Source organism: Coturnix japonica, chromosome 3, assembly GCF_001577835.2.
Source record: "Coturnix japonica isolate 7356 chromosome 3, Coturnix japonica 2.1, whole genome shotgun sequence".
Taxonomy (NCBI): Eukaryota; Metazoa; Chordata; class Aves; order Galliformes; family Phasianidae; genus Coturnix; species Coturnix japonica.
The window spans coordinates 29,025,614-29,039,293 of record NC_029518.1 but is presented as its reverse complement, the minus strand read 5'-3'; the positions used below and the strand labels follow the sequence as shown (position 1 = coordinate 29,039,293).

Here is a 13,680-nt window from a genome sequence, read left to right as displayed (position 1 = left end):
TCCACCCCTTCAGTAATTGCATTTGTGTTATTATTTAGCAATTAAGAAATTGTGTAATTTGAACAGATGTTCAGAAAATGACAGTTGTCTCTTGGAATTTCTATGTTATAGATTGGTTTGTTTTCTTTCCAAAATTCAAGATTACTTGGTTATCTCTGATGTATATTAACTAGCATTTATTCATATTGGTTCCCAAAGTGTTCCTTGTTCATCTTTTTTATGTTTTCTGTGAGATTCAAGTAAGTGACAGAGAGTTAAAAAGAGCTTCTTTAGGAGTGAATTTATAGCTGGTATTGTTAGTCCTGTTTTCAGTAACAACAGCAAGGCTGAGTGTATGTTTTAATCATATCATTGGAATCACAGTTGATCTTTCTTACCTTCTAATTCTGTTTTTTCCAGATGAAATAGTTGTGCAGAAGCCAGAGCTCACTAGTCCATCAATCTGTCATGCTCCTGGTGGGGAATACTTTGTAGAAGGAGAAACATGGAATATTGATACTTGCACACAATGTACATGCCACAGCGGACGAGTCCTGTGTGAGACTGAAGTCTGTCCTCCTCTTCTTTGTCAAAACCCCACTCGCACACAGGACTCCTGCTGTCCTCAGTGCCCAGGTATATATTAACAGCTAGTTTTCATTGGTCTTTTCTTGATTTTAGAATTTGTGTTATGAATACTAATTGTTTCAGTGTGTGCACAGTTGGTTGTTGCTTTGCCTTTTTCCTTTAACATTTTGGAGTTAAAGCCTGCAGTCCTCCCATTTCAACTGCGAAATTTGACTGTGTGCAGTAGTTATCTTTTCTGCTGGGGGAATTGTGGTCCTGAAGTTTGGACACCTTCTCTGAGGGAAATCTAATAATGTCAGGGTTGGATATTTGGGATTTGGTCACAAAAGAACATTTGCTGTTTTTATCTTCACTTGATATGATTTGAGAGTGACTTGAAGGCAGCTGACTAATATCAGACCATTCCAGCCCAGCAGTAGACTGTCTCACTGTGTCAAGAAGGTAACAGGATTTGCTTTTCCCTAGGGATAGAAATACAATTATAAGTAAATGTGAGTTCCTGTTTTACATAGCAAATGGGGTTTAATGCAGTGGAAACTCAGTACAGACCTAGGATCTGTATGTAAACTCATAGAGAAAATGTTTTTCTTTATTAAAAACAAACTCTAAACATTTTAGTTTAAAAAAAAAAAAAGTATTCTTTGCTATTTCTTCCACAGGGAGTTTGTTGGTTTGCAAGTTGTGGTTTTTTTTTTTCCTAACAACATATTTTCAGATAAAAAGTTAACCTGTTCTCCCAACAACCATTTTTCTAATTAAAAATAAATGTTCACAATTATTAAATTTAACTTCAAAATACTTTTTGGAGTTCATCTTTCTATACTAGTTATGTGAGAAGCTCAGTTTCCTATTTTGCATAGTTAGATTGAGAACTTGATCTGAGTCCCATTATGAATCTTTTTATCTTCTTAAGTGTTCTCTGCACCTACAGTCGCATTTCTGGGTCTATAATGTCTAAGATACAGCTTCATTGCAGAAATATCTCCCCCGTGTGAGTGCCTGAGAATCAAAGCTGACACATCAGCATCAAGATGAAACCTGAGCAAGCTCCATCTGTTTCTCCACAGCTTATAATTATCTCATATAAGTCTGGAGAAGATGGTAGCAGCATAGTAGCTTTTTACTTTGCATCACAGGAAGCCAGGAACTGAATCTGGGATTCAGCTTTTAGACTTAAAAAAAAATCTATATCTCTGATTTAAGATGAATTCCTATATGCCTGTCCATTTAGAACACCAAGTCCCTTACTGAGAGCCTGCTTTGGTTGGTTGTTTTTAGTAAACTCTGTAAAGGTTTACTTCAACTTCATTCTAGAGCATATAATGAGATCCTTATGAACTGCAGGTACTGAACTGGCATACATGACAAGGATGAACTCTATGTAGAAGAAATATCAAAGAAATTAGTTACTGTAAGTTAACTGACTTAATTTGTTTATGTTAGTTTTTAAACTAACTTTATTTGTGCATTTATTTGTTTACAGATGAGCCTCTTCAGCCTTCGTCAAGCAATGTCAGCATGCCCAGTTACTGCAAAAATGATGAAGGAGATATTTTTCTGACAGCTGAGTCCTGGAAGCCCAACGTCTGCACCAGCTGCATCTGCATGGATGGTGTAATTAGATGCTACTCTGAGTCTTGTCCACCAGTATCCTGTGAGAGACCTGTTTTGAGAAAGGGACAGTGTTGTCCTTACTGTATTGGTGAGCAAATAAACATAGTCCATAACTTGCTGCTCCTTTCTTGGAAATAAGAAAGATTTATTTCCAAGTTGAAATACGTTTTCCTGTTTTGAGGAAAATGCCATTTGTGCCTTCTGTTGAACTGAAGATTAAAATCTGCATAGGGAGCTTTGAGGATCATTATTTGCAGTTTCAAGGTACAAGTGCAGGAATATAAAGATGTAATTTTCATACAGACTTGAGGATTTAAAGGAAGATCTGACTGATAATGTATATGTTATATCAAGGTATGCAACTCTGCAGATAAAAGATTACAACTGCAGATGATAAACAGAAGCATATGATATTTCACAGTGTACAGGAAATAATACAAGAATGATGGTATAATAGATAGCCAAAAGGTTATTTATAGGAGAAACTCACCAATGCTGATGCCTTCAGTCTGGCTGGAAAATGCTGAGGCTGGTCACCCAGTCTCCATGAAGGAGCAATCTCCAAAAGAGATGCTGTCTTTGTGGTGGTCAGCCCTTAAATGAAGTCTAGGAGAGGTGGAGTCAAGCTCCACCCCTTCCAGGAGCACAGCTGAATTACCTTCACCTGTGCTCCCACAGCTGACCCAACACTTGCTTCAGCTGGTTAATCAGAGGTTCAGGCTGTGATTACCAGTTTCCCATACACACAGACTGCAGAATGAAACTTTCATGTTTCTTATTTTTTTGTTCATTTCTTTAGAACTGTGAAGAGCATCTTGGTAGAGGTTCTTCCTTCCTTGGAATTTCCAAAATGTTGCTGGATTTTAGCACTGTATTTTATTCTACTTCTTTCTGGATCCAGATCTTGTCCATGTCTAGGAAGTCAGCACAGGTTTAAATTCATAATCTTGCAGGCCTTGGGTGCTTTGTTGTTTTCTGAATCCTCAAGTTCATCCTGTGTTCAACGTTTTTCTTTCTTGTGCGAAGAAGGATTAATTAGGAAATATAACCATCTTCATTAGCGAGGATAAAGGGTTATCCTTGATGAGTGAAAAGATTAGTCTTATGCAGAAAGCAGCATTGATGTTGTATGTTCACAAGATGTATGTGATTTCCTGGTGAAGTTAGATGAAATATGAGAAAAGACAAGTAGAGCTGCACACTGTCTTTTGAACTGCATTTTTCCATGTGGGTTCTCACTGTTCTTCTCCTTTGTTTCCATTATTCTCGAGTGCTTTTTGGTGTTGTAGCCTTCATCTTTATCCTGTGTTTATAGTCTTATAGAGATGGACATCAAGCAGAAGATATGCACAGGATCTTCCTTTAAAGATTCAGAGGTGCAACACTGCTACTCTGAGTTTATCTTTGTTGATTTTTATAAAGAACACTGTATGTATTAAATTTTGATGTGTTCTGTATAAACTCATGAAACCAGAGCAAGTTAAAGGACTTATCCAGCCAAGAAGGCTGCAGACTTGAAGAAGCTGTCCTGAGTGTGGAAGGGTAACATTTCTGAGAGTAGATCAGTCCAGGGTGAACAGGGAGTGCTCAGCTTGAGTTCTGAATAAAAAGTAAGCAATAGTGAACTACTCAGGTTGTTGCTTCTCTCTCTCCTATGCCATACCTACATCCTAAACTAAACAGGGCTTCATTGGCTCTTTATGCGCACTTTTAACACAAAAGTTATCGTTTTTAAATGGAAATGTTATGTGTTTTTTGCTGCTTTTGACCACCTTTTCCTCCTGCTCCTACTTTCCTATATCTCTCCCATATTCTTGTAGAAATCTGCTTGAAAGGTTGGAATCCATGTCTACATCCATGGATGCATGTATGCCCAATCCAAGGTCTTCTGGAACTTCTAAGCTTTTCAGATGCTTTCATTAGTATTTTCTCAGTAATGCTCAGTAGTCTTCTTTTGTATTTAAATTTACTGTGTCCAAATATATGGCACTGGTCTGCTGACTGCAAACCTTTTTATTCTAGGTGATATCGATCTATTATATTGTCTCTAAATAAAATCTGTAATGATGGCCAAAATATTTAATAAGGATTTGTACTTATTTGTGCTTATATTTGGGAGGTAATTCTAGCTGACATATTTATATGAGTAATCTGCATGAATATTAAACCAGTATTTCTCTAACAGCTTAGTAAGTTTCTTTGCAATTTGGTTCTGCTGTCTCATGCATCTGCTTAATCTGCAAATCCAGTATCATCACCATGTTTCTTCATAATAGCTTCTGCCTCTAGCAGAAAAAGGTACTGAGAAGCTATAATGAAAATGAGGTTCTGTCTGGGTTTTGGAGGTTCTGCTGTGTACTGCTTTTCCTTTGTTTGATAATCTAAAATGCTACAGCAGCAAATAAACAACCTAAGTTAAGCAATTCATTATCATCTTCACAGTGAAATAGAAGGTATAGTACAGCCAATCTGAAAGACTTGTGTAGGTATCAGCATTACAATAAAGATATATTGAATGCTTAAAAAGAAAATGAATGCTGCTTTTAAGTGTTTTCCCAAGACCTACTTTATTTATCAATCACATCTAAGTCTCTATTACATAATGTATCAAAAACTGTCTGAAAAGATGTTGGTTTTATAGTTTTCAATCTTTGGTAAAAGTGTTCTGGAGCCTAACCTCACTTTTTTAAGGGTTACTATCATGCCATTTTCCAACTTATATGATACTGACCATGAAAAAACATACTTGCTACGCTTTTTGTGGGAGTTCCCATTGATGTGGTTACAAAGAATAATCAAATCCCCTTCATATCTGTTTTGGTATGACAAATAGTCAAAACACTTGTAGTTACATCCCTCAAGAGCTGCTTCATTCTTCTTGCCATCCTGCCCAGTCTTGTCTTGAAGTATTCCAGACTGAGTTTGTCTGTCTTGAACCTTGGTAATTAGAAATATAGGTTGGCTTTCTTCTTAAATAGGGTTTAAATAGGATTTACTAGGAAAAGAGGAGGAGGATGAGTTAGGAGTCTCAAACAGTCAAAAAAAAAGAAAAAGTATCTCTTGTTTTATCTTAATGTACACAGTACTTTGGATAATCACTGCTTCATGTCCCAGTCATCCGTCTTCTAGCCTCTTGCATGAGCAAAATCAGAGGCATCAGTTTGGATGTACTTTATAAAGAAGCAAAAATTATAATTCTGAAAAATCTACAAAATATGTGAAGAAGATCTTTTAATTATAATTGGGATTTCTTCATAGCTATTTTTTCACTGTTATATTTTGGGAAAAGATGAAGTCTGTGTGCAATTGGCCATTCTGACACTGCTCTGTTTTCCTTCAACAGAAGATACAGTACCAAAGAAAGTGGTCTGCCACTTCAATGGAAAAACATATGCAGATGAGGAACGCTGGGACATCGACAGCTGCACGCACTGCTACTGCCTGCAGGGCCAGACTCTTTGCTCCACTGTCAGCTGCCCACCCCTCCCCTGTGCTGAACCCATCAATGTGGAGGGAAGCTGCTGTCCCATGTGCCCAGGTAATGCAATGTAACAACTAAGGTCATTGCAGTGCTCTTTTCCAGGACTGGCAGTCAGGTTTTTTATTGTTTTTCTGAACATCAGACCATACTGAATGATGTCATGGAGACATTTAGGCTTTGGGAAAATGAATAACAGGATAGGCACGCTGTGCAAACATATAGGTTGAATTTTACTTACTCTAAGAACTTTTGGTGGTTTTTTTGCTGTCTGTTGGTATACAAAGTTATGGCATTAAATGAATGAAGTAAGAAAATGGATAGTTTTGCACTTCTGCATATTTGCCCAGTAATTAACATTTCTGTCTATTCTAGGTCACTACCTTTCAAATATTTCATTACTAACATATTTTGACTTGATACGTATATAATATGAAGTTGTCTTCATATTGACATAAGGGACATGAGAATTGCAACTGCTTTTTAAAGCTACTCCTGCCATATTTTTGCAGGTGTTTGCCTTCTTATTGAGTCAGATAGGAACTACTTTTGGCAGGACAATTCAGCAGTAGCCTCTCTTTCACTTCTCCTACGTTGGGGATTATAGGAGAGGGGGAAAAAAAGCCAGACGTATCTACTCAATTAAGAGCAACACCAGAAAATAAAGAAGCTTGTAATTTGTGATAGACATTCATCTCATTTTGCAGAGATGTATGTACCTGAACCTACTAACATCCCCATTGAGAAGACTAATCATCGAGGAGACGTTGATCTAGAAGTGCCAAACTGGTCAACGCCTAGTGAAAATGACATCATCCACATTCACAGAGGTAAGATCTGTTGTAAATAGGGCTAACTCAGATCCGTAACTATTCCCCATGTTACACGTATTTGTTTTGAGCAAAGAAGACTCAGTCTATTAAAGTGTACTTTAATCAAATTTGATCTCATTATCATTACATCTTCAGCTTGGAAGACACATCTGTGTTGGTACGACAGAGTTCTGTACAGTTATGAATATGATAAACTGGTGAATGAGAAGTGATTCTGCAGTGTCTATTTCATATGCAAGCTAGAAAGCAGGATGCTATTATATCATAAGCATCAATGAACTTTGATTCAGTCTATTTGACATTTTTGTATTAAAAGATAAAAACAGAAGAACGTACAATACCTTCATAGAGTTGCAGGGGTTGGAAGGGTGCTCTGGAGAGACAAAACTATAGAGTTAAAGTGTTTATAATTGCAACATTTTCATGTTTCAGAGGCATTGGTAGTTGGTTTGGGTCTATCCTGGCTAAGAAACTGTAAATGGGCACTGAAAACTGTGGGAAAACTGTCACTAAAAATAGCCGTGCATTGAAATTACATGAAAAACTGTGTCTATTAGACTGTCAGTGGGCTGTTTTCCCAGGCTGGATGGTGCAAGTACTGTAATAATTTCTCAACAGGTGAGAACAGACAGGACTGAACTGCTCTATCAGCTAAAAATATTTAAAAAGATTAAAAAACAAAAACAAACACCTTTTTATTGTAAGCCTGCCAGGTTTTCTGCTGCACAGAAATACAGCATATTTTTTCTGTGAGTGGGAATTTGGTTGTGATCAGAGAAGATAAAGTTAATAGAACTGAGCTGTCACAGTTGCTTATTATTGCTCCTTTAGATTCCGTCCAGTTTCCTCTTTTTGATGGCCTTTTCCTGGTTAATGTAGTCACTATACCAAGTACTAGCTTTCAGTTATTCTAATTTATATATAAAAAAGGGACATTTTTTCAGGAGAAAAAGTCTAAATTCATGAAAATGACAAGGTTTGTGACTAAGACTTTTCTATTATTTATGGATTAGAGCCCATTTATGATTACTAATGTCAAATGCCCACATTTGTCTTGCAGACATGAATCATCTCCAGGGAGAGTACAGAAGTGGAAATGGGCCACACCCCAGTGAAGATGCGTCAGTTAGCTCTGTTGCCTTGGTGACAATTCCAATCACGATAGCGCTGTTAGTAATCATCATCTTTCTGCTCATCAATCAGAAAAAGCAGTGGATTCCAGTGTCCTGCTACAAAGCTCCAACAAAGGTGCCATATTCATGCCTATTTCCAAGTTCTCACCTTTCTGAGAAATGAGATTGACTGGAATATTTTGTGAGATGCAATTGAATTCACATCATATAAACTCAGTTATTTTTCATTTAAGCCTGAATTCTTTTTATACCTTCGAGGCTGGTAGTGTTCATTTATCTCCTGAATAATTATTCTCATTATCGAATGAATGCCAGTAATTTCTTGCTCGATGCAGTGATGAGTGGAGACTGGATGGAAATCAAGCTCAGCAAAAAAATTCCAAAGAAATTCCCAGCTTTATATGTGTGTATGTAATTGAATGCAGTTCTCATCTGCATTCATCACTTGGGAGAATGGTATTGTTTTCTAAACTTCCATCTACTTTCAAAGTATGAGATACTGTAAGTGCTAGTAAAGTTCACCACATTTTCTAATAACAGCAACATATTGGACAATTTTAACATAATATCACTGGTCGGTTGCAAGAAGTTTAATGAATTTGAAACCAATAAGGATTTTTATTACAGATTTTATTTACACTAGAAATATCATAGACTAAACATTGTTGTTCAGCCTGTCCAATGATAACAAAGTCCCATGAATGGCACTTTCGATAGTCAAGTTTACTATTTCCGAGGATATCTTTCATTTTTTATGGAGCTGTTACTGATCTTATAAACCATTAATATATAGCTTTTAATCTCTTTAATCTTCCTGATGCTAATGAAATAGTCTAGTATTTTGAGCAAAAATATTCCTACAATCTTAGTCGTTCCTAGGAGTTTTGGGATTGGAACTACTTTTCAGAGGAGTACATGCTCCATTATGCCCTTTAAGCTGCATGTCATCAGGTTTACTTTCTGCTTTCTCTATGGTGACTGTAGGAGAAGGGTTTTGCAGCTTGTAGATATTTAAATATGCTGAGAAAGCAGAAAACAAATGCATACATTTGATGTTAATCTAAAAATGGACACATAGGTACTATACATAATAGTATATAGGATTAGCTAATTTTATTGACGTGCCTTAGAAGAAGTGGTCTTTAAAGGACAATGATACATCAGATCCAGTAGAAGATGGGTGCACTGTTGAAGAAAACATACTGCTTCTTTCTTTGTCAGGAAGGACAGGGTTTTCCACAATTCTCTGAGAGATTTTGCACTTCTGCTATACCCTCTCAAATTTCGTCTAGGAAATAAATGGGAGATCTTGTCTCCCGCTGTTCCTGCTCCTTTTTGTCACGTAAAATTACACATTAATATTGTAAAATGTGGCCTTATTTTGTGTTTTTATTCCTTGTTTTGTTGTAAACTCTTTTCTTACCTGTGAGTCAACTGGTTTCCATAGAATTGCTCCTTAAGGTAACAGAATCTCACATTTAATGGAGGAGACGATCAACTTCAATTGCTTAAATAAAAATAAAAATAAAAGAAATCTCTCCCATTATCCTAGTGGTATTGTCACTAAGAACAAAACGTTCTTGAAAATGATCAGCTATAAAGAGGCTATTAAAGTCTTGGAAACAACCTCCTGCACCTCTGAGGCAACAAGTTTAAGTCCCTGCATAGTGGGAGACGAATAGGTAACACTTTAACTGGGAAAAAGAGAATACCAGAACTTTACTGAGAAGATAAAAAATAGTGATTTGTAAGGGGCTGTTGGTTTGTTATTGTGCTTGGCATAAACCTTTACCATGCTGTGCAAGAGTCCAAACTGTTTCACTGTCAATTTGATTTCCCTTTGTGTTTATGGGTTTGTACCACAAACATCTGCAAGCTGTGGGCTGAATACAAAAGAAATAATAACTGATTCAGCGTTCTCTTTCTGTCTTAACAGCCATCTTGCCTAAACAATCAGCTGGTGTATGTGGACTGCAAGAAAGGTACTATGGTCCAGGTGGACAGTTCTCAGAGGATGCTAAGAATTGCAGACCCGGATTCAAGATACAGCGGATTTTACAGCATGCAGAAACAGAACAACCTACAGGCAGATAATTTCTATCAAACAGTTTGAAGAATTGCACCCTTACCAAGGATTTAAGAATGAGAGAGAGAGAGAGAGAGAGAGAGGGAGAGAGACTAAGTCTGCTATTGAAATAAAGCTAGAATTGTGCACTTGCTTAGTGGATTGTATTGGGTTTGTGACTACATGTACAGCTCTAAGACCTTACTGGGATGAGCTCTGACTCCTGCAATGTGCCAGAAAATGCATTCCCACTTTTCCTTGAGATAACTGACCAAGTGTTTTCTTAGAACCAAAGTTTTAAAACTTGTTAAGGTGTATTTGCTTGTAACATAGCTATAGAGGTTTTTGGGGAGGGGGAATCAGGGGCTAGGGGTAGGCAATGAGGCTAAAGGAAGTTTCGGAGAAGAAAAGCTGGTCATGCTTGGTTGGAAAAGAAAATGAATAAATACCACCAAGCAACAGGACAGTGGCTTTTCTTGTTGTTCTGAAATTGCATCTGTTGCAGCAAATCCTATCCCCAGGTTAAAAAAAAAAAAGAAAGAAAAATAAAATAAAAAGGTCTGACATTTTCTTTCCAGCTGTTGCTACAATAATATACTCATAGAACAGAATTTGTCACATCACAGGTGTGGTGTAGCTGCAAATATTTTTCTATATGTTGAGAAGCTGCGGTAGTTAATGAAATAGCAAGGAAAAGGTTATAGCAGAAAATAAAGGGTGGGTTTATTAAGGATGTACAAAATTATACCTTGTGCTGCTTTTTGGTTGAGTTTTTTTTGTTTTATTTTTGTTTTCTTCAAAGCTGACTGGCTAGATTAGCCAGACTTTGGCAGAGTTAGCATATGACTGAGGCCTAAGTAATTCCTGAAATGAGCACTGGATCTTTTGACAGCAGTATTGAAGGAAGGAAGGAAAAGTCAAGAACACCATGCAGTTCCAGGGGCTTTTGTTTGTTTGTTTGTCTGTTGTGGTTTCGTTTTGTTATTTGATATCAATCTCTGGTTGTTCATACAGGAGAAGGAAAAATATTATTTTTGTCGGACAAAGCTCTTGCTTAAAAGAGAGTAAAAAAAAAAAAAAGAGAGACTGTTTTAAGGTTGTTGTTTGGTTTTGGTTTTTTTCCTGTTGATGTTCTTATTTACTGGTATGCAGATTTAGAAACTACTTCCATGCTAGGAAGCTGCTTAATTTTAATTGTATATTACTCAAGCACCTTTTTTGAAGCTCAGAAAAAAAAAAAGAAAAAAAAAGGAGATCATGCTTCTTTAAACTTTAGCATTATAGGAATATTTATGTAAATATAATTATGCTAAAAACAACAAAAAGTATTTGTATGTTTGTGTATATATATGTATATACAAATGCATGTAGGTATACGTATGTATATATACATGCATGTGTATGTACACTATACGTATATATACTGTATATATAAAATACTATGTATACAGTATATATTTTTTCTATTTTTTTTTCTTGTTGAATGTATTTTTATCTGAGAGAGATTTTACCCAGCGCAGAAACAGATAAACAGGCATTCCATATCAGTGCTTAATCACTTGTGAGTTTAGAAAAGACGAGAAAAGAGCATCTCATCCTACCTACAGTTTGATTTGATTTGAAAGTGTTTGTGTGTGCGTGTGTGTGTGTGTGTGTGCACTCTTGTGTTTGCGTGTGTACAGTACGTGCACGATTATAGCAGTAAGCGTTGCTCTTGCTACTTGCTACATTTCAGGGTGTTTCTTATTTTTCTTTTCCTGCTTAGCCTTAAAAAGGCTTCTTAATGAATGCGTTGGCTAGAGACACTGATGACAATATACATGCAGCACTAATCAGCTCCATAAATAACACCATCAGCTCCTGGATTTTCTGTTGTTGTTGGTTTTTTTTCTTTCTTTTATTTCTTTTGTTTTGTTTTGTTTTTTCAAACAATTGTTTGAAACAACTACTGGAATATTGTCCACATTAAGCTGGAAGTTTGTTGTAGCTTGCCTCATTTATAACTCTGGCTGTATAATACAATGTTAACTTTCCAAACAGGTCTTGGCACTTTTATACTAATTACCCATTTGTGCATTGCCTTTTTTTCTTTTACAAATGCTTGTCATAAGAGACACAGATACCCAGTATGCTTAATGTGAAAAGAAAATGTATTTTTTGTAAAGGAACTCTCAAGTATTGTTGTAAATACTTGGTCAGAGGTTGCTGAACTTTAAAAACTGAAAAGAAAAAAAAAAAAAAAAACCTAATTTATTATTATAATGACCTAATTTATTAATCTGAAGATTAACATTTTTTTTTTGTTTGTTTTCGAATATCAAAAAGGTGTTCTAGCTGTTTGCATCAAAGCAAAAAATAGGTGTATCATTAAAGGGTCAACATTTTTTCTGCTTGTGTAACTTCCATTTCCAACCACCAATAAGAAAAAATGTGGTCTCCCCAGTGTTTTGTACTCAATCTGATATTGAAACAGAGACGTTTCTGTCCAGTCGCTACGAAGATGTTGTCAAGACAAGACATCCATTCCTTGCATAAGAGTAAGCAGTCTTTATCCAGAAATTGTAAATGCTTGCTTTTGTTTTACAATCAAGGCCATATTCTGAAAATATTAGCAGGATATAGGACATGGTGTAAAATGTTTTTTTTTATTATTATTATTTTATTATTATTATTTTAAAGATATGATTTATCCTATGTGCTGTATCCATTACACTCTTTTACTTTGGTTCCTGTTGTGCTCTTGTAAGAGAAATGCAGATATAATTTTTCTGAAGAATAGATGCATATGTGGCACTCGGAGTGCACTGCGGTTCAGCAGATTGCTTGTTTACTTTTTTAACTGTAAGGCGGTTTCTTGTAATTTGGCTCTTGGCAGCACAATAAAAAGAAAAAAAAAGTTTTAAACCTACTGATGTCTGTTTCCTGAAACGTTCGTATTTACTGCTTCCACACAGTAGGCCTTGAGGCGTTCGCTTCTATCTTTATGTTGCGACAAGTCATTTAATGTCTTCGGTCAGAACAGCTGGGAAAATACTATGGGTAAAGAACTGTTTGCAGTTACTGAGAGCTCTGGGTTCTACACTAAAGGATTTCCACACTGAAGGGATTTGCGGCATTCCAGATAGTTTCATTGAAGTGCAGTCAAAAATAAAGCTCTGTTTCTGATGTTGACTCCATCTGGTCCAACCGTATCTCCCACAGTCAATCACGCTGGACTGCAACACAAGGTCCTGTAGAAGGGTTGCTGACCCTTCAAGTACTTCATAGAATTGTTAGAGGTGGAAGGGACCCTTTAAGGCCATCTAGTTTAACTGCCTGCTGTGAACAAGGACATCTAAAGCTTCATCAAGGTGCTCAGAGCCCCATCCAGCCTGACCTTGGATGTCTCCAGGGACAGGGCAGCCATCTCTCTGGGCAGCCTGTGTCAGTGCCTCACCCCCCTAAAAATCATAGAATCATTGAATGGCTTGAGAAGAAAGGAAACTCAAGGATCACCAAACTCCAACCCCCCCTGCCACAGGCAAGGCCACCGACTTCTAATACTAGATCAGGCTGCCTGGGGCTCCATCCAAACTGGCTTTTACCCTTACTGTAAAAAAATTCTTTATGTCCAACTTAACACTGCCCTCTTTCAGTTCAAACTACCTCTCCTTGTCCAGTCACAAAAGACCTGGATAAAGAGGCCGTCCCCTTTGTCCTTATAACACCCCTTCAGATACTGAAAGGCTGCTCTCAGGTCTCCCCAGAGCCTTCTCCAGGCAGAACAGCTCCAGCTCTCTCAGCCCATCCTTATAGGGGAGGTGTTCCATTCCTTGGATCATTCATCTGCATATTTGCCTGATCCAACATTTATGCTCCTTCCTGTCTATGGAGGACTGTCCTCTAGAGCAGTATCTTTAAAGGCTGCCTGTGAAAGATCTTGCTTTTTCATCTGCATAGAACAAGAAATAACTGTATGCTAACGTATAATATGATGGTGCATCCACGTTT

At 36.9% G+C, this 13,680-nt stretch overlaps 1 protein-coding gene across 2 annotated transcripts in view; it reads left to right on the top strand.

The window, feature by feature from the left end:
- Positions 1–12,598, top strand: part of CRIM1 (cysteine rich transmembrane BMP regulator 1) — a 158,425-nt gene extending 145,827 nt beyond the window's left edge. For both annotated transcript variants that reach the window (XM_015857693.2, XM_015857694.2), the window contains 6 exons: positions 400–615; positions 2,051–2,269; positions 5,525–5,719; positions 6,367–6,489; positions 7,553–7,740; positions 9,562–12,598. In XM_015857693.2, the coding sequence (XP_015713179.2) occupies positions 400–615; positions 2,051–2,269; positions 5,525–5,719; positions 6,367–6,489; positions 7,553–7,740; positions 9,562–9,738 (1,118 nt within the window). In that variant the 3' untranslated portion in view covers positions 9,739–12,598. The remainder of the gene's footprint in view (positions 1–399; positions 616–2,050; positions 2,270–5,524; positions 5,720–6,366; positions 6,490–7,552; positions 7,741–9,561) is intronic.
- Positions 12,599–13,680: the final 1,082 nt, after the last annotated feature.